Source organism: Macaca nemestrina, chromosome X, assembly GCF_043159975.1.
Source record: "Macaca nemestrina isolate mMacNem1 chromosome X, mMacNem.hap1, whole genome shotgun sequence".
NCBI lineage: Eukaryota > Metazoa > Chordata > Mammalia > Primates > Cercopithecidae > Macaca > Macaca nemestrina.
Genome location: NC_092145.1, coordinates 10,060,396 through 10,081,278, shown reverse-complemented (window position 1 = coordinate 10,081,278; position 20,883 = coordinate 10,060,396). Strand labels below are relative to the sequence as shown.

Here is a 20,883-nt window from a genome sequence, read left to right as displayed (position 1 = left end):
ATTTATATAATATAATTTCATGTATGTAATATATAATATACATATGTACATTACACGCATATACACAAAAGCCAGGGATGCTGCTAATCCTTCTACATTGCATAGAGCAGCTTCCACAACAAATAATCGTTTGGCCAAATATATCAATAGTGTTGAGGTTGAGCCCTGATGTATACATATATGTAACTATTTGAAAAGTCTGTAAAATAAAAGATGGAATTTTTTGAAGTTCTTTTAAATGTCTGACATTACATGGCCACAACTGGAATCGTAAATATTTTTTCTAATGCTAATTCTATTATCCAACTTAAATTAAGATATTGGTTTCTGACTAAAATCAACCATTTCACCAAGAATGTGAGTATGGGCAGGTTACTTAAATTTTCTGAGTCTCACTTTCCTCTTTTGTAAAGTCTGGATAATCATGCTGGCCTGTTGAGGATTGTTATGAGAAACATGGAAAACAGATATAAAATGTTTTGTATAATTTATTTATTTTAAGAAGTGAGTTTAAAAATTTTTCAGTTTAAGATTTATTTGCACATATATGTACCACCGTTCAATTTCCAAGAGTTCTGTATACATCCCATCCTTACTCACTCCACATAGCAGGTGCCAGTTTTACACGTGGGGAACTGAAATTGGTGTAATGCTGTTCTCGTCCCATTGTGAGAAAGTAGCACGGGTGGAATTTGAACCCAGGTCATTGGGCGCCAAGGGCTTGGATATGTATTTGATTAAAAGAAAAACTGCTCTGGGTCTTGGCCCAGCACTATTTCAACCAAGCCAAAATGCCTGCCAAATAATCCAAATAATTGAATTGAATTTAAAAATATCCACCTTTTCAATAACATCAAGAACAAAAGTCTACAATATCCTGTAAACTATAATTACTAATATTAAGGGCATGTCCTCTTTGTTGTGTTTCTTTATTTAGGAATTTGTTCTGTGGAACTCTTCTTTGAAACCTTTGGTTGAAAAGAAAAAATGTTCACTGAAAATGCAGCACATGTGTCTTAGAATTACTGACTCTGCATGATGTTTCTATTTTGTCTTCTTTGATATGTTTTGAAGCTTTCTAGTTCTAGATAGGTGTGAAGAAGTTGAAAAAACTACATTCTCAGGTAAATTATGTACTACACAGTAATAGGACATCCTTTGCATCATCCTGGAAACATATGCGCTTTTTATTTCATTCATCCTAGATGAAATTTCTGGTTTTCTTCTAATCTTAGAATGAAGTTATAAAAACCCAGGCAAGATTTAGTTTTATTTCTCAAATTTTCCACTAGTTTTCCAATCAGGGATCTCTGTCCTGCTTAGTAACATGAACTTTACAATAGAAAATAGCTCACAGTACACCAAACCCCCACCACATGAAATTTACCTATATAACAAACTTGCACATGTACACCTGATCCTAAAATACAAGTTTTTAAAAAAGAAAACAGCACATGGATATAAAGATACATTTACAGTGCTACTATAAAAAAGAGTAATGTGATTTTTATTAATTAACAGAAGCACATGAATATGGTATCTTTAGTATTCAATTCTATTTGGAAATTTTCCTCTAACACAGAAACTTTTAGAAAATTCAGTATAAAGCAGCTTTCAAATAAATTGGTATATTTAAATTTTTCACAGTCTTCAAACTCTCCTCCATTATAACTGTCTATGCAAAACCCTCTCAGAAAGTTTTATATTGCTCATCAATTTTTGTGTCTGTGCATTTCAAAGCACAGCTATCTACCTACTTGAAAATTTTATGCTGACAAAAAGAAAAGTCTGCTCTTTTAAATTTTATCTTACTATCAGTGTGGTCCCATGTGGAAAGGCAGGCTGCTAAATGCTTTTCAAAGGCTGGTGAATGGGTTAGACTTGCTTACAACGCTAATTAAAATTGATGCTTGCCATCTATTACATGTTACTACTGGATCTAAATAAAGTATCACTTTTCATCATTAATGCCATGTTCCTCCTCTAATCTGTATAGAAGTTATTGCTTATTTTGTATGTTCCCTTTGGCTACAGACACGTCACCCTTCTTAGTAAACTGTCTCAGTTTTTCAGCATGACTGTCTCATTATTTCTGTATTCGAATGGCCTCTTAGCCCTGTGTTTTGCAGTTGTTTATAACATCTACTAAAAACTACATGAAAAGATGACACAGTCAGAAATATGGTAAAGACAGAAGTAACAGTATTAACTGACCTCACTTAGTTGATAATATGATGTGCTCATTCCTGTTTTTAGTCTGTAGCAAACAGCACATTGGATGTTTACACTAATACGGATATTGTAAAAAGAAGAGCAATGTTTCTGAATATATAACCGTACATACACTGCCCATGTGCTTACGTGAGAACTATGTTATTCTGAAGGTGCTTTTCTGAATGGTAGGAACATTTCAAAAAGGCTTTCTCAAGAATGAAGTAAAAGGAACAGTAATGACCCTTACAACTCCAAAGATATGATTATAATTCTTTTGACTATAATTAAAGCAAACTCGGTACATCTTCATAATGTAAGATTACCAGTAGTTTTCTTTTCAAAAAGCCCAGCATAATCTCCTTAGAAAACCATTATGAAAGAAAGCCACGAAGGAGAGGACAGGAGAAGCACAGAAGATTCCCACGGGAAGGACAAGAATAAAGTGGTTGTCAGTGCTGTGAGAACGTGAGGTATGGGAAATATGAAAACAGACAAATCTCAATGCAGATCCACTAGCTGGAGAGGTAATTTTGGGTCTAATTTTGCACCCCTCTCCTCGCCTCCCCGTCTGCTCTCCACCTCCACGCTTTTAGATGTTCAGAAGGATTCGGGGTTTTGCAGACTCTAATGGACATGAAAAGGATAGGCGGTGGTGACGACTGGAATTAATGACGTTCTCCTACAGGATGGAGGGGAAAATGCCTTAGTATCATCAAATGAACTCCCTACTCCTGGCATAAATTTATCAAACTGCTACTTTATCTCTAATACTCTGGAAGAGTAGAGGAGAGGCCCTAGAGAAAGCAAGTCTTAAGGGGAACCGCAACGCTCTTGGCAAAAACCGCACCTCCCGATTGAACTACATTGACTCTTTTCACAGAGCGCCTTCCTTTAATAGAATCACAACCACCTGGACTACTAATAAGAGGAAGAAGAAAGGAGGAAAGGGAAGGGAAGATGGCAAAAATAACGCTCTAGACGATCCCAGCAACGTCGTCATGAAGAATAAAGGGAATCAATCACTGGAACGCTGCTAAGGGCTTGCTTTTGTTAATACACTTGCACAACTCAAGTTCAGCTCTATATTATGTTGAAAGTCCTTGTTTACGATCCTCGTAGGAGGTTCTGAAATATCTGCCTGCGAACTCCCAAAGATTGGGCGCTTACTAGTTAGGGGAGGCAGCTGTCCCGGAGGGTGTCCAACTCGGACGGCTGACTGCTCTTTCACTTGTCGTTAACTTCCACCCAGTGGTCTTAGTCTCCCCTTGGACATGGTACCGACCGTGTGCCATTCTTGTTTCACTTGACCGAGCCCGAGCTGCAGCCCAGGGTGGAAGCCGCAAGGGCTGGGCAGAGTTCCAGGCAAGAGGGGCCGAGAGGCGTGAGCAGTGCTCCGCAGCGCTTGTCAGAGAAATGGAGCAGCGGCTCCTTTGTGGGCTCTTACATCCCCGTCCTGGGTGCAATCTGCGGGGTGATTGGTAAGTGAGGGAGAGGGGCCGCGATCCCTCCCACCCTCCTCCCTCCCTTCTTCCCCTCTCCACCCTCCTGCTTTACTTCCCTCCTCCCTCTCGTCTCCCTCCCTCCTTCCTGTAAGAAGCGTTGCCCGTTGGCTAGCCGCTCTGGTGGGGATCTGCCTGCCCTGGGGGCGCCGCCCGCGCTCCCCGCGGTGCTCCTGCTCCTGGGCTGCGCCAGTCCGAAGCGGTGCCGGCTCCTTTGCTTCACCGAGTCGCAGATGCTGCGGGAGCCTCCGGGGAAAGATCTGGGCAGCGCGCTCGCTGGGTAAGTTCTGAGCACTCAGGGACGCGGTGGCGACGCGGCCAGTGAGCCGGCTTTCCTCAGTCCGTTGCCTTTCCCGGCCACCTCTCCTTGCTAGGGGGACCAGCGTGGGGAGGCTGGGCGCCACCGCAGAGGGCAGCTCGCTGGCGGCCGTCCTCTACCCTCAATCCCCACTAGAGATTCCTCACCCCTGGACCGTCCGCGCGGGCGTGGTCGGGCTCCGCGCGTCGCGCAGCGGGGTGGCACAGGCGGCCGGGGAGGGCCCGGCGCGAGCTAGAAGCCTCTGGTCAGCCTGCAGTGCCCAAGCCCCAAGGCGAGGGCAGCCCGAGTGGCCGTCGCTGCTGTGGGGCCGCATGCCGGGCACCGCACCAGGCGTCTAGCAGGTAGCGGTAGGGAAGGTAGAGCTGCGCTTGCGGCCGGTGCCCAGTTACCGGCGATCTGGGACGCTCGGAGACACCTGGTCTCCCGGAAGCGCCCTTCGGAAATGGGATTCGACCCGGCTTGCGGGCGGCAGGTGTTTAGAACAGGAGGCTGCGGGCGAGCAGTGCCCCTCTCTGGGCTCTCGGACTCCTCTTAGCCCCCTCGTGGCCTGATGGGCCGCCGGGACGGAGGTGGGATGTAAGCCCGCCGGCACCCACCGTGTCCCGTGGAATCCTTGGAGACCTGAGCCAGGCTCTACTGGGTTAGATGCGAGTGAGACAGGCGACCCACGGAGTTCTTCTTTAAGCCTCCCTCGCCTCAGCAAGGAGAGGGAGCGTTTTCCTTATTTTAATAACCGCCTTTGCCTCCCTTGGGGTCCCAGTTCACCCTGAACCTTTCCACAGCCTTAAAAGTCCGCTCTCCCTAGGGGGGTGTTGCGGCAGTTCTTCAGAAGACACGGGGCCAAATGAAACTTACTTAAAGTGGTTATCGCGTTTCAAGCTGATTTGTTCCTAGTAACTACGTTTTGGAAAGCAGCTGTGGACTCTCAGGGACAGGCAGGAACGAAGACCCCGTCAGAGTCCCGGTGTCGCTTCCCACAGTTAGATTACCAGTGAATTTCCTTCATTCTGTAGGTCCCAAGAACCTCATGAGCCCCCAACCACCTCCACCTTTCTCTCTGAGTCTCTCTTCTCTCTCTGAAATTTTTAGCAAAAATAATCTGTCCTCAAGGAATATTGAAAGCGTCATCAGTGTCTTGAAAGAAATCACTGTATCTGAGAACTGAAACTAGTATTTGAGGTTTCACTTTCAAATACATTTTTTTTTTAATAAAAAGGATAACTTTAAGTAAAACACCACCACCACTATTTAAGTTTAAGTAGATTCTTAATTCATATTAAGCAGTAGTGTGCTTTTTTGGAAAAATGATGGACTGGGACTAATAATCCCTGGGTTTTGTTTCTAATTGTAGTTTCTTGAGTAAGTCAGCACTTTCCCTGGTTGAGAAATGACCTCATCTGTAAAATGAACCTGACTTCTAAGGTCCTGTTCGGCTCTGGCTCTCACATCTTTACTTCAGTTAAATATGGACATAATACATGTTTGTTGAATGAATGACTGAATGAATAAATCTTATTGCTGTAGGAACTGTGTACTTTTAACATTTGGAAATACATAGAAGCAAATGCCTCCTTTGCGAGGAAAGGGAGCTTAATTGTGCTCCCACTGCATCAGACTGCTTCCATCTCATGATGCAATTGCAATACAGAGTGGGAGGCCATCCGCAGGGCTGTCCCTCTGCCTCAGAACTCATCTCAAGTTTGCCCTTCTCTATAGAGAAGGAAAATTGGAGTCTCCAGAAGGAAAGTATTTTGCTAAAGGCCAAGCAAGAATTAGAGGGTAAGGGGGCTCCTGATGCCTGGTCCAAGGCTCTTCTTAGAAGAAGAAGAAGGAGAAAGGGAGAAAGCCCAAGAAAATAATGCACAGATCACCGCAGCTACAGGTTGCCTTAGTGCCTAAGTTTATAAACTACCCCCGCCCTTCCCGGAGAGAAAGGAGCTTGTATAAAGGGAACAATCCTAGGACCTAAGCTTAACAAGGAAGGAGAAGGGGAGAAGCAGGGGGCGTTCTGTTCTCAAGTGGTTTGTTATATCTGTGTTTATGCCACATTTCATCAGGCAGTGGGTCCCCCGGAAAGTAAGCTGAAGTGTTTTGTGGGACAGGCATATCATTTGGTCAATTCCTTTTCCCTGGTTATTTGATTCCCTCCTTTTCCTGACCCATCTCCCCCTTCCTACTAGAGGCAACCAAGGCCTTTCCAGGCAACAGCAGACATTATTTACCCCTTGTGAATTGATTCCACAATGAAGACTCCTGGGTCCAAGGAGCTATACAATAATTAAGGAGAAAAGAGATAATGAAGGCAAAAATCCAACACCTGGTCATTAGCAATGCTCTGGAAAGGCTATTTAAACCCACATTGGATGTCAGAGCTGGGGTGGGAGGGCTCATACGGTCTACCTACCCACCTTTTGCAGATGGAGACAGGAAGATCCAGAAGCTAGTGTCACATCTAGCAACAGAGCCAGATCAGAACCCAGGTAAGCTAGGTCTCCGGCCAGGCTTCCTTTTACATCTCCTCTCTTTCTCAGGAGCCAGTCTTCCTGCACCAGCTTCCTCTTTTCTCCTAGCTCCCCTGCCCCTGCAGCCTGGAGGGCTCAACCACCCCTCCTTTGGCTCCCACTCCCAGCTGAGGCTCAGCCTGGCAGTGCTTTTCTGACACCCACTTCTTTTCTCCTTCCTCCAGGCAAGAAGCGCACGTTTAAACCTCATTATCTGGCTAAGTATAAACCTCAGGGAGAAAAGGGTTTTGTTTTTGTTTTTTCTCAGTCTGTAAGCTAACGTTGAGCTGACTTTCAGAGTCCAGGCAAATATCTGTTTGGCGGGTCAACACCCAGAAAGGAATTCTCTTAGCACTGAATCAGGGCTCTGTCTGTAAAGCATAAATCCCCTAAGAGAACTCCTCACCCTCCTACACAGACACATTGGTGCATGCACACACACCCCACTCTCTCTGCACAGAGAGCATCTGAGCTAGGAGCTGGCAAGTGGGGCACAGTCCTGTAGCAAAGAGGCACACCACACACACTCTTACACACTTCTCCCTTGCTTGGGAATCTGGGAGAAGAACCCCCCACCCCCAGCCCTGCCCCCCATAGGCATTGTGTAGGTGAAAGAAAGAGGGAGGAGTGAAAGAGAACACATAGAGGGGCCCAAGGAGGTGCCAGCCCATTAGGAGGGCCCCTCCTTGAGAAACCCCTCTGCAGGAGCTTCTCCTGCAGCCAGCCAGGTTGGAGGTGGAGTAGTTCAGAATCAACTGACGCAGCCGGGAATTGAGCTTTGCAAAGCCACTTGCAAGGAAGGGAAGCATCTGCCCAACCCTCCCCCACCGCGCGCCCTGGATCCTCTGCCTGCCCCCTCCCCCGTGACGTCACCCTAGTCCCGTCCCGGGGAGCCTGCAAAGCCTCTCAGATTCAAACTGCTAGACGCACTGCTGCCACCGCCACCGAATTGGAAACGCGCGCCCAGGCTCCGCCGTCGCCTTCGCCCGCCGACCGGGCCAGCCGGCTCTCCGACCTCCCAACAGAATCGCACCCCAGTCCCTCCCTGGCAGCTCGGCTTCCCTCCGCTCCAACTCTTCTCTTCCGCTCCTGCCTCCTGTCGGATTTTTAATTTCTGCGCACCCCCAGTCAAATTAAATCAATCAACAAAAAGCAGGGCATCCCCCCTGAAAGCAGCGTCTTATTTTACCTTGTTCTCCCACTTCCTGAAGATGCTAAACTCCTGGCGGACTGCAGAGGAGAGGGGTTCAGTCTTCTCCTGATGTGTGAGTAACCCCCACCTCGTGCTGTTTTTGCCATCTCTCTCTCTCCTCTATCCCTGCCCCCAGCCCCCGATTCCTGATTTTCCCATCCCCTTTTTGCGCTTTTCTTTCTTTCTTTCTTTTTTTTTTCCTAAAGCGGTTGCGATTTCTGCTGGGAGCTCAAGACGGGCGAGCCGCCCAAGATCTCTTCGAGATACCCCAGGGGAGGAGGAGATGGGCAGGATTTAGTAGGACAACTCGGTTACTAATGACTTGGCTGCTGGCTGCGACCCCCCGGGAAATCAGGTGCAAGCATGTGTGTTCCCGGGGCACGTGTGTGGGTGGCCTCGGGGTGGGGGAATAGGGAGCGGAGAAAAGAAACCGCTTTGAAAAATGCAATGATTTCATTCTGCCGTGTTGCCAACCCCCTCATTCTCCCTCGTTCCCACTCCGCCTCCTTGCTTTACCATTTTTAATCAGGCTTCCTTGTTTCTTTCTTCCCTGCACCCGCTTCTTCCCCCTGCCCCCCACCTAAGGTTTGCCTGTAGGTACCTGAGTTGACACCGAAGGTGCCTAAAGATGCTGAGCGGCGTTTGGTTCCTCAGTGTGTTAACCGTGGCCGGGATCTTACAGACGGAGAGTCGCAAAACTGCCAAAGACATTTGCAAGATCCGCTGTCTGTGCGAAGAAAAGGAAAACGTACTGAATATTAACTGTGAGAACAAAGGATTTACAACAGTTAGTCTGCTCCAGCCCCCCCAGTATCGAATCTATCAGCTTTTTCTCAATGGAAACCTCTTGACAAGACTGTATCCAAACGAATTTGTCAATTACTCCAACGCGGTGACTCTTCACCTAGGTAACAACGGGTTACAGGAGATCCGAACAGGGGCATTCAGTGGCCTGAAAACTCTCAAAAGACTGCATCTCAACAACAACAAGCTTGAGATATTGAGGGAGGACACCTTCCTGGGCTTGGAGAGCCTGGAGTATCTCCAGGCCGACTACAATTACATCAGTGCCATCGAGGCCGGGGCATTCAGCAAACTTAACAAGCTCAAAGTGCTCATCCTGAATGACAACCTTCTGCTTTCACTGCCCAGCAATGTGTTCCGCTTTGTCCTGCTGACCCACTTAGACCTCAGGGGGAATAGGTTAAAAGTAATGCCTTTTGCTGGCGTCCTTGAACATATTGGAGGGATCATGGAGATTCAGCTGGAGGAAAATCCATGGAATTGCACTTGTGACTTACTTCCTCTCAAGGCTTGGCTAGATACCATAACTGTTTTTGTGGGAGAGATTGTCTGTGAAACTCCCTTTAGGTTGCATGGGAAAGATGTGACCCAGCTGACCCGGCAAGACCTCTGTCCCAGAAAAAGTGCCAGTGACTCCAGTCAGAGGGGCAGCCATGCTGACACCCACGTCCAAAGGCTGTCACCTACAATGAATCCTGCTCTCAACCCAACCAGGGCTCCAAAAGCCAGCCGGCCGCCCAAAATGAGAAATCGTCCAACTCCCCGAGTGACTGTGTCAAAGGACAGGCAAAGTTTTGGACCTATCATGGTGTACCAGACCAAGTCTCCTGTGCCTCTCACCTGTCCCAGCAGCTGTGTCTGCACCTCTCAGAGCTCAGACAATGGTCTGAACGTAAATTGCCAAGAAAGGAAGTTCACTAATATCTCTGACCTGCAGCCCAAACCGACCAGTCCAAAGAAACTCTACCTAACAGGGAACTATCTTCAAACTGTCTATAAGAATGACCTCTTAGAATACAGTTCTTTGGACTTACTGCACTTAGGAAACAACAGGATTGCGGTCATTCAGGAAGGTGCCTTTACAAACCTGACCAGTTTACGCAGACTTTATCTGAATGGCAATTACCTTGAAGTGCTGTACCCTTCTATGTTTGATGGACTGCAGAGCTTGCAATATCTCTATTTAGAGTATAATGTCATTAAGGAAATTAAGCCCCTGACCTTTGATGCTTTGATTAACCTACAGCTACTGTTTCTGAACAACAACCTTCTTCGGTCCTTACCTGATAATATATTTGGGGGGACGGCCCTAACCAGGCTGAATCTGAGAAACAACCATTTTTCTCACCTGCCCGTGAAAGGGGTTCTGGATCAGCTCCCGGCTTTCATCCAGATAGATCTGCAAGAGAACCCCTGGGACTGTACTTGTGACATCATGGGGTTGAAAGACTGGACAGAACATGCCAACTCCCCTGTCATCATTAATGAGGTGACTTGCGAATCTCCTGCTAAGCATGCAGGGGAGATACTAAAATTTCTGGGGAGGGAGGCTATCTGTCCAGACAGCCCAAACTTGTCAGATGGAACCATCTTGTCAATGAATCATAATACAGACACACCTCGGTCGCTTAGTGTGTCTCCCAGTTCCTATCCTGAACTACACACTGAAGTTCCACTGTCTGTCTTAATTCTGGGATTGCTTGTTGTTTTCATCTTATCTGTCTGTTTTGGGGCCGGTTTATTCGTCTTTGTCTTGAAACGCCGAAAGGGAGTGCCAAGTGTTCCCAGGAATACCAACAACTTAGACGTAAGTTCCTTTCAATTACAGTATGGGTCTTACAACACTGAGACTCACGATAAAACAGATGGCCATGTCTACAACTATATCCCCCCACCTGTGGGTCAGATGTGCCAAAACCCCATCTACATGCAGAAGGAAGGAGACCCAGTAGCCTATTACCGAAACCTGCAAGAGTTCAGCTACAGCAACCTGGAGGAGAAAAAAGAAGAGCCAGCCACACCTGCTTACACAATAAGTGCCACTGAGCTGCTAGAAAAGCAGGCCACACCAAGAGAGCCTGAGCTGCTGTATCAAAATATTGCTGAGCGAGTCAAGGAACTCCCCAGCACAGGCCTAGTCCACTATAACTTTTGTACCTTACCTAAAAGGCAGTTTGCCCCTTCCTATGAATCTCGACGCCAAAACCAAGACAGAATCAATAAAACCGTTTTATATGGAACTCCCAGGAAATGCTTTGTGGGGCAGTCAAAACCCAACCATCCTTTACTGCAAGCTAAGCCGCAATCAGAACCGGACTACCTCGAAGTTCTGGAAAAACAAACTGCAATCAGTCAGCTGTGAAGGGAAATCATTTACAACCCTAAGGCATCAGAGGATGCTGCTCTGAGAACTGTTGGAAACAAGGACATTAGCTTTTGTGTTTGTTTTTGTTCTCCCTTTCCCAGTGTTAATGGGGGACTTTGAAAATGTTTGGGAGATAGAATGAAGTAATGATTTTGCTTTTGCAAGTTTTCCTTTAAATTATTTCTCTCTTGCTCTCCTCCCCACCTTTTTTTTTTTTTTCTCTTTTTCCCTTCTCTTCTTAGGAACCATCAGTGGACATGAATGTTTCTACAATGCATTTCTTCATATATTTCGTTTATGCTTTTGTTTCTTTTTTCTTCTTTGTTTTTCAGTGTGGGAGTAGGAAGAGGAGATTATAGTGACTGAAGAAAGAATAGGCAAACTTTTCAAATGAAAATGGATATTTAGTGTATTTTGTAGAAGATCTCCAAAGATCTTTTGTGACTACAACTTCTTTTGTAAATAATGATATATGGTATTTCCATCGTCAGTTACCGAGTATAGCCACTGGGCATCACTACTTTGTGTTAAAGTGCCTTCGCACTTTAAGTACATTACTTAAATGTTGCTTTTAGCTTTGATAAATTGAAAATATTTTAATGTGTTGTATTTTTGAAACTGAAAACACTGTAAAATAGATTGATGTGTCATCTATATTAAGTCAACGTACAGTTTGCTTGAGTTATAGAAACCAGCCTGTCATCAAATGATTCTAGTTCTAGGACTTTGTAGGCTTAACTATAAAATATTTCCTTTCCTCTGGGTTTAAGTGATTTTATTTAAGTCAACTAAGGGGATTTAACAGTGGACTAGAGGTAATAAGCCACCTCAGTCAGGATTAATAATTCATTAATAAAATATATTTAACCCAATATCAGAGTGAATTGAGCAATTAATGCCCTTCTGTAAATCATTATTTTACACTAACATGGTGAGTGTTTTAGATTATTTTCCTAATTAAAAGAACATGACACAGCTAGTAATATATTTTTCTGCATCGAATTAGGTATTTTTATATATTTAAATGAAAAAGTCTGTATTTCTAACTTTTTAATTGAAATTCATATTTTTTCTGCCTATTGAAACATTTTCTATAAACACACACCAGTAGAGGCCGCCACACACCTCATTTAACAAAGACATATGAGCCATTAAAGACCTTGAAGGAAGACTTCATGGGCGAGATTAAAACTTCCCAAGTAAGTTCTCTGCAAAATTCAAGGTAGCAGAGATAAAAACGTATACATTACTCTCTATTTATTTTAGATCACAGGTTAGACTCATAATCCTTCTCAAATTTAACACTTTCTGACAAAACAGCATTTTCCTCTTGAGTTTAATTGAAGCATTAATGGGGTGCTATCAAATCAAGTACCATTTGCGTCTCCAAATCGATTAATAGTTACCTAAACCAAGACATTAAGCATCTTTTTCCTTCTGCCTTCTTTAGGCTTGTGTTACTTGAAGTTTTCCTTGTCAGCTTCAGCAAGACTTTCATTTTGGTGTTAGCATTAGGATGATTTTAATTAACCAAGTCTATATAACATTTACGAAGCCTTATTAGACTGTAAATAATTTTAGATGCAAACATGATTGTGTGATTTAAACAAACAGCCCTTCTTTACAACAAAAAATAGTTTTGTTTTGTCTATTGTAAATCCTTATGCAACTGGGATGGTGATCTGCATATAAAGTAGTTCAGCTTTTCAATTCCTTATTAAAGCAAGCGATGGCGTCTGAAAGAAGCACACTGTTTCCTTTTCATAAATAGGTTACTGCACATAATAATCCTTTATCATCGTGTGGAGATTGAAGTGGATACGGATAACTTACTTTTAAAGCTTTAAAATTACTAATAGTATATTGTCTGTCACTATAAACAATTCATGTGATAGGCTTTCAATTAGAAATTCCTTAAATCCAAATGATTTGGATTAATAATTACTGTTGTAAAATAGTTGTCTGTAAAAACAATAGAAGGTAATTGTGTATATATAATAACGTAAAGGGCATTGAAGGAAAAAATGTCTTTAACAACATAAAATCTCTGAATATCTACAGTGGTAAGATAACATGCTCATTCTTTGATTAGAAGTGATAAGTCCTATTTCGAGCCATTAGATGAAAGTTGAAAATGGTGGGCCGAAATGATCTACAGGAAAGTTAATGTACAGATATTTTACATTTCACAGAAGAGGAGCTAGAATATTATGCTAGTTGAATGTGGAGAAGACTCCTGGAAACCACTTCATCTTTGAGTGAAGTATTTATATATACAAGAGTTTCAAAAATCCTTTTCTGACTGCTCTCATTTGATGCAATGATAAATACAGAATACAGAGGTAGGTATTTCGGGAAGTGATTGTGAAGGCAAATTTGCATATATATTCTGTTAAGATCGTTTTCAGGCTTAAATTACATGACTAGAGCTCTTGATGCAGTGATTCCACTTCAGTGCTCATTTTTATTTTTCTGAAAGTAAAGTCACTCCTGTAAAATGCCATTGTCGATAGAAAAAAGTTAACTCATTATATTTAAAGAGCGATGATACCTTAATATTAATTTACTGACATGATTTTAAAGACGCCTACTGGAAGAACTCAAATTTATAAACTCTTTTGCCTAATAATTATGGTTTAATTCTATATCCTCTTCCTTGTTAGATTTATACTTTATTTGCAGTAGATTTTTAAATTAAATTATTTGAATGCATTCCAGACTATTTTATTTAAAATCATCCTACATCATATACTTTGAACCTTTATTTTCTAATGCAAACATAAACACTTTTAAGTTTTATTAACTCACTAGCATCCCCACTGACTATATTCTGTTTTGCTTTATCTGCTCAAGCATTTTCGACCATATTTTATTTTAGGATTTTTATTTTTATCTTCCACAGCTGGATATTGCTATTTCACTTTTATTTCACATGCAGCTTTAAGAGGTATGAGCATCAGCACAGCAAAATGGTTCCAGCCTACAGAATGCGGTCTCCCAGGGCCCTGCCAGGAACGTATCTGTATGTCTGGCCCTTCAAATGACAAATGGTAATTCCCTTCTATTTTAGTTCTTAATTAGTTGCTTTCACTGTTTCCGAATATACCTGTGGCAAAGTTTTTATTGAAACACTCAAAAATACTACTTCTCAGTCTGAACACAATTGCTAAGAGCCTAATTTGGTTCTGGACTTTGGTCAACCTGTGTGCCTTGTTAGTTCTCTCCAGCAGCTGTGGTGAGTAAAGAAATGACCCTTCAATTTCCTCTCCTTTTTCCTCTGACCTCTAATGGGACTTAATTTTTCTTAATGTCTCCAAGTCATCAAGGGCTTAATAATTTATGACTTTTACAAAAAGCATTTAAGGAATAAGAAAGAGGTTCTGTGATTTTTCAGACTCTGAAAATTCATTTTGATTCTACATATTCCAGAAATATACTGGGTTGGATGCTAGAGTGAAGAAAGCCATCCAGACAATTCTCCCAGTCCATTCATTTCTTCATTCAGCAGTTATTGAGTGCTTATTTTCTGGGTGCCTGGCTCTAGGCTGCGTCCTGAGACATACAGTGGACAGGGTCTCTACCCTCCTCACAACACTTTCTTCACCCTCCACGCCACCCCCCTACTACTCACTCTCACTCTGTCAAGGAGCTTAGTGCTGATAAGGGAGCGTCTTACCTGAATGGCAGTCACCCAGATTAACAGTGGAGACAGTAATGCAATGCAGAAAAAGTTGAGTTTTTAAAGGTGATTCTGTGCAGTAAGGTATAAAACTGATATGCAGTAAGGTATAAAACTGATATATAATAAGTAGCCTAGCTATAGTCTGACATCTCTTTAGAATTACTCAGCTAGAAAGGAAAAAAAACACCAAAATAAGATAAAATAAAACAAATTTTTGCAAAATAAGGCCCAATAGTATGGCCTAATGAAAGCTATATACTTGTGTTATCTAAAGTGCTATTTTGTAAAGATGACTACCAAGATTGTAAATACAAAATTTAAAAATGTACTTACATTTTCTGGAATATCCATGTTTCAGAGGTAATATTTACTTTCTATTTCAGTGGCTTAAAATATAACATTTTGACTTAAGTGTCTCTTATCAATACCATAAGACACCTTAATCCTGAGAGAAAATTAAGTACTGTATATAGGTGTACTTTGCTTCTCACAATGATTATGCAAAAATTCACGTGTAAATTGAACTTTTGTAAATCAAATTGTATTTTAAATGCATTGGGGAGCTGCCATTTAGAGGAAACTTGTGAATTCTTTCATAAAGCAGGAAACCATTTGATAATACAAATAACCATTCTCTAATTTATCTCTTTTGTATGTTTGGATTTTCAATATCGACTTTGCTTAAAATAGAGCCCACCTGCATAGTAACTGTGTTTTGCCAAGGCTGCTTGTGCTACCAGTTTGTTGGTGGCTAACGGCTTGGGCTTGCAAGTCTTCTGCAGTTTGATGTGAATTGAGCTATCAAGCAATGCTATGATAGCACAGTAGTAGTCCCGAACAGTCCGAGTAGCCAACCCATTTCAACAAAATTGAACACAGGACTCTTCTGCTCAGCAACCTCTCCTTTCTCAGATGTGGCCATGTTACAGTAGAGGGTAGAATGACTCCTTTATTCATATTCCATAAAGTGCTTAGAGTCACAGATTTTATAATAAATTATGTTATTATGTAAACATATTGAATTACATGCATGTTGAAATGTTTTAGCAGTACTTTAGCTTGAAAGTACTCGTACAAATACTGTTAAATTTAGTTGCAAATAATTGTTCTCAAGTTATTGGAATAAATGTCAAATGAAACAAGCTCTTGTGTAAATAGACTTCTGTGGCTAATAGTGACATTGTTTCAAAAAATAAATGTCATATTTTGGGCTGTTAATAGGCCAAATGAAACATTGGAAATGTGATCAAATGATCTTGGGTTTTATTGGATGAACTGGTTACACAGTTAATTTATGTGTAAGTAGATTTCAGTTAAAAAATAAATGTTCACTAACAATGAACACTACACTTAAATTAGTTAGAAAAGATATTTAGAATCTGAAGAGGAATGAATGACAAACTATAATTGAAACTGTTTTCTTTGCCTTGATATGCTTATAGATAAAGGCTTTGATACTTCATATGATTAGTTTACATGTTTAAGGTAAAATAAGCTTTATAAAAATATGTATTAATACTTTTCCATGAGTGTCCATTAGTATTAGACTTAAAAAATTACAAGTAAACAACAACAAAATCAATTCAAATAGAGATGCTTCGCTAAGTACTGAAAAACTACTGATTCCCCACTCTCCTCAACAGACACAGACACACATCTACACCAAAGCCAATGGCTTTTTAATTATAAAATTCAGTCTAATACCATATGTGACCTAATACATTTGTATTTAATAAAATAAAAGACTGACATACAAATCCAAGGAATAAAAATTATGAGCTCATTAATAGAAATGCCATCACTGTATTCCTAAAAAGTACATTTAGAAAAAATAATGAGAAAGCGGGGGCGGGGGGTGGGGTGTTCATTTGTTCCTGCGATTATGGTGATATGATGACAAAGTTACTTTTTTGGCTATTTGCATTTGGTTGAATATTAGAATATATCTGCCAGGCATGCTCCAAATCACAAATGTATAACGTAACAAAGGATTTGCGATTCCTGTGGGAACATGAGGACTTATAACAAATTGTCCTCTCTTAGGATTACCAATATATGCACAATATATTCAGTTTATTCACGTAGCCTTCCTAGGGTAGCTGAAACAATTGGAATAGCCACATTCAAAAGTGTTTTGCTAAAGGAAAATTGGTGCCAGTATACAAGATTATTAGATCCCTTGACAAGATCAGTTGAAATGAGAATAAAAGTAGTGTACAGCTCCCTATTCTGAACACACGTAATATAAAATATTAAGTTCATAATGTGCCTGTTGATACTGGAAAAAGAGCATCAAAATAGGCCGGGTGCAGTGGCTCATGCCTGTAATCCCAGCACTTTGGGAGGCTGAGGTGGGTGTATCACTTTAGGTCAGGAGTTTAAGACCAGCCTGAGCAACATGGTGAAACCCCATCTCTACTAAATACAAAAAATTAGCTGGGCATGATGGTGCATGCCTATAATCCCAGCTACTTGGGAGCCTGAGGCAGGAAAATCGCTTGAACCCAGGAGGCAAAGGTTGCAGTGAGCCGAGATTGCACCATTGCACTCCAGCCCCAGGCAACAAGAGCAAAGCTCTGTCTCCAAAAAAAAAAAAAAAAAAAAAGCATCAAAACAGATTTTGTCAATCCTGGATGGGGTGGAAAATGTACCTCATCCATACTTCCCTGAGCAGCAACTTTGTAATTACTTATACATCATTTTTGTTAATTTTATTTTAAATTATTATTTTATGTTTTCCATCAACATTTACGATAAAAGACCATTTAAACTAGTTATCTGTCAGATTGTTTCCTGGACTTTGGGGACATTTTGATCTTGGCAGAATGTGGAACACAACAAACAATCTAAGGTACTTTCCAGCTCACAAAGAGAATACCAGGCAGACAAGATTCGTGATGGAGTGTACTCTGGGTAATCCTCGGATGAATCCCTCCCTGATCTGTCTTTTACTTTTATATTGTTAACACCTGGCATAGTGTTTTGGAGCATAATACCTTAATCTCCAATAAATATTTCTATTTAGTGAATAAATGAGTGAATGAGGCTCTGGTTCTCATATAAATGCTGAAAAAATGGTTGAAAACTAGAGGATCTAAGTTTAAAGCATAATTACAATGAATTATCAGCTATTCCTGGAAGTCTTAAACTCTTTGGTTTGAATATTTTCAGGATTTTATGAGAGACACACACACACACACACACACACACACACACACACACACACACACACACACACAGACATACCCCATGAGGATGGTGGAGAAGTGTAGTAACACATAGCCAAGTTCTAAAGTTAATTACATGCAGGCAGGCCTGATTTTTTAAGTGACACTTGGGTCTGTCCATTGAACCCAATGATTTCATTCTAGAGTTAAAAGTAGCTTTACTGCTGAGCTGTGAGATTTTCTTGTTATTGGCTTTTGGAATTGGGACATTCTGAGTTAAGAGAAAATGTAGTCTCTGATGAGCTTGAATGATAAATTCTTCCAGAGCTTATTATTTAGTTTTTATTATGGCTCTGTATATTTGATTGATTTGTTTCTTATGTCTTCCAGAGAGAAGAGAAATTATTTGAGTTAAAAACCATAGTAAATCATATTTCTGTCAAAACAACATTGTTATGTTCAGTTCAATGTATACAAAATAAGAGCCTACAAGTGGTATTTCACAGTGAAGAGTCCTAGGATCTGAAGTTCTGGCCTTAGTGTGGCTATAAAGCTGTGAGGATAAGTCGTGGTTCTCATTGGGCCTCAGCACCCTCATCTGGGAACAGTGTTGGACTGGATGAACTGAGTGGACACATTCAACTTAGGTTCTCTGTGATTGTAGGCTACTTTGGAAATGGTTGCTACACACAAAACAAAATAAGGATTGAGACAATTATTATTTAAGCCTGAAAATCTCTTATACTTCTCTTTTCAGTTGTCTACTTTGGATATAGCCCTATTCTGATTTTTTTTCTGCAGGATTCAAATGCACAATTTATCTTGGGTTAATTTCTCTTTCTGAGCTTGACTTTAAAAAAGTTTAAACCATTTTCCTCACTTCTTTGTAAATCACAAAACCCTACTACCTTTTTTTTTTTTTTTTTTTTTTTTGAGTGGGGGATTGTGTTGGGTTTTCTGTTTATTTTTCAAGGAGTTGTCTTTTTTCATTGGTAAATGAATTTAGTTATCCTCTGTGATAATTAAACAAAGTAAACTATGAATCTATCTAGGAAGACCACATTATCACAGTTCAGGGAAAATGGCATTTTTTTTCATTTAATGTCTTATCATCCCTCCCTTTTAGCCAACACTGCCAAGTTTCTTATCAGGGATACTGACAGACCCTTGGACAACTCAGTTGAGCTTCAGAAATTCAATGATTCATTCCAGTGAGCAAAGCTCTTAGCTGACAAGAGGTGTTTGGCCTCTTCAGGATCATAAACTTCAGCCATAGTTTTATTGCTGGACCGATGTATCTCTATCTGCTCATATAGGTTTTAACTGGAAACAAAGAAATAAAGCCCTCAATATTATAATATTCAGCTGATATGTTCCCATGTAAGAGTAGAAAAGAGGAAAAAATGTATCCATTCAAACCATTTCTCTGCTTTCCAGAGGTTTCTGAGGGGTTTATTAAAAGCATTAGTGAATGAAAGGAAAATCCAGCAACAGTTGGCTGCATGTTTTTTCTGTCATGTTACAGAAGGTTATTAAAGAGGCAGTGTAGGTTATCCTTGTCCAAACCCCGCCATCTTAAAAGTAAATTTAAAAGGATGTCATTGGAATATTAAAGACTTATGATTACATTTCAAATATTTAACTTGAAATTTTTGAACAAAATATATTTTATTTACTAAGTTGATCTCTGAGAAGCAAATCGGTTTCAAGTAATAATCTGTCTAAGTTAGGGTAGGGGTTTGTTGAAATAATTCATCAGTTTTAAACTGCATTTATTCAGATTTGGCTTTGTGCAAATTCACCAGAAAATTATTCAGTTCTACTATGCAAAGAGCTCAAATGTTCTGAAATTTTAAAAATAAGCTAATTTTCCTGTTCTTACAGACCAAAATGAGGAGAAGATCTGTCTATATTGATGTAGCTTGTTTTTCAACCACACTTTCTGAGTTTCTCTGTAGGGCAAAATCAAATATACAAGGATGAATATTTATACAAAGACAAAGTAAAGCCTTAGAAAGAGAAGGGTAAATATATACTTTCTCAAATGCTTTATAATAGAGGGCTAAGAAATAGGGAGCTTCACAAACTCCTCTTACTGTGCCAAGAGAAATCCTTCCTAAGTCATGATCTCTGACTCAGAGACAAATATTTTTGCTATTTGAATAAGATTTAAAATTTTACTGGGCTCCGTTTTACTCTTCTTAAATCACACTGATTCTTTCTTATTTGCTGACCTGAGGAGGATCTGATAAAAATGGGATTTAGCCTCCATGCTTCTCTGAATTCTGTGTGACATTGGACCAGGTCCTTCCCTTCTCTGAGCCGCAGTTTTTTGTTTCATTCTGTTTTGTTTTGTTTTGTTTGTCAGATAAAGTAGTTAGATTTAGCCTTCCCAATCAATAAAACAGTTGAATAAGAATGAAACCATTGGAGAAAACTGGAATCCACTTTGATTCATTGAAAATAGTAAATCATTCTCAAACTTGACACATTATTATTAATAACAAGTTATTTTCAACAAAGTTCGCACCTGTTCTCTGACACACCAGTAAATACATTTTGACCAGAAGTTCTGACATTCCTTTTTGCTTAAAAAAGGCCTCATGATTTTATTTCCCTCATTCTTATTTCAGCTCTTAGATATTATAATTGTATAAATCTACTTACACAAAGAGTATGAGTAATTTCTGGTAATCCTTATGTGGTAACAGATTGCCTCTAAAAATACAATTTATGCAGTGCTCACTGTGTGCTGAACATTCAAGCAGATGCTGCGCACATCCAAAACAAATCCACAAGTGTTCCTGCAGCCTGTGTGTGGGCCCGGCCCTGGGGCAAGATGCTGGGTGAAAATGGAAATCTCACTAGCCATTCAATCCTCCTCAAGGACCTCCTGTATGTTGGGGAAATACAACATACACACTTGAAATAAGACACAATGCCTGCTCTTAAGGAATTTATAACCAAATTGGCAAGATGAGTTACTAATCCTTGAAGAAGATATGGGAGGTCAGGATCAGAAAAGAAAAAGATCAATAGGGACTAGACCGGCATTATCTGAGAAGGCTGTGTGGAGCAAGCAGGACACCAAAACAGCCTTGAATTGAGAAAGGCTTGGGGAATCAGCAAGCTTGAAAATG

At 40.9% G+C, this 20,883-nt stretch overlaps 1 protein-coding gene and 1 long non-coding RNA gene across 8 annotated transcripts in view; one reads left to right on the top strand and one right to left on the bottom strand.

Moving 5' to 3' along the window:
* LOC112427306 (uncharacterized) overlaps positions 1–3,701 on the bottom strand; it is a 71,191-nt gene extending 67,490 nt beyond the window's left edge. Inside the window, exon 1 of the long non-coding RNA XR_011618418.1 lies at positions 3,382–3,701. This is a non-coding gene — a long non-coding RNA (uncharacterized lncRNA). The remainder of the gene's footprint in view (positions 1–3,381) is intronic.
* A 76-nt stretch (positions 3,702–3,777) lies between these two features.
* Positions 3,778–11,766, top strand: LOC105485076 (SLIT and NTRK like family member 2). Of its 7 annotated transcripts, none has more exons than XM_011747280.3 (5): positions 3,778–3,993; positions 6,450–6,512; positions 7,745–7,798; positions 7,932–8,080; positions 8,323–11,766. In XM_011747280.3, the coding sequence occupies exon 5, from the start codon at positions 8,354–8,356 to the stop codon at positions 10,889–10,891; it is 2,538 nt and encodes an 845-aa protein (XP_011745582.1). In that variant the 5' UTR covers positions 3,778–3,993; positions 6,450–6,512; positions 7,745–7,798; positions 7,932–8,080; positions 8,323–8,353; the 3' UTR covers positions 10,892–11,766. The 7 variants fall into 7 exon arrangements, with proteins under 7 accessions (XP_011745582.1, XP_011745578.1, XP_011745577.1 ...); XM_011747276.3 differs by having other exon boundaries at positions 6,719–7,798; XM_011747275.3 differs by having other exon boundaries at positions 6,719–7,798; positions 7,932–8,090.
* The last annotated feature ends 9,117 nt before the right edge of the window (positions 11,767–20,883 follow it).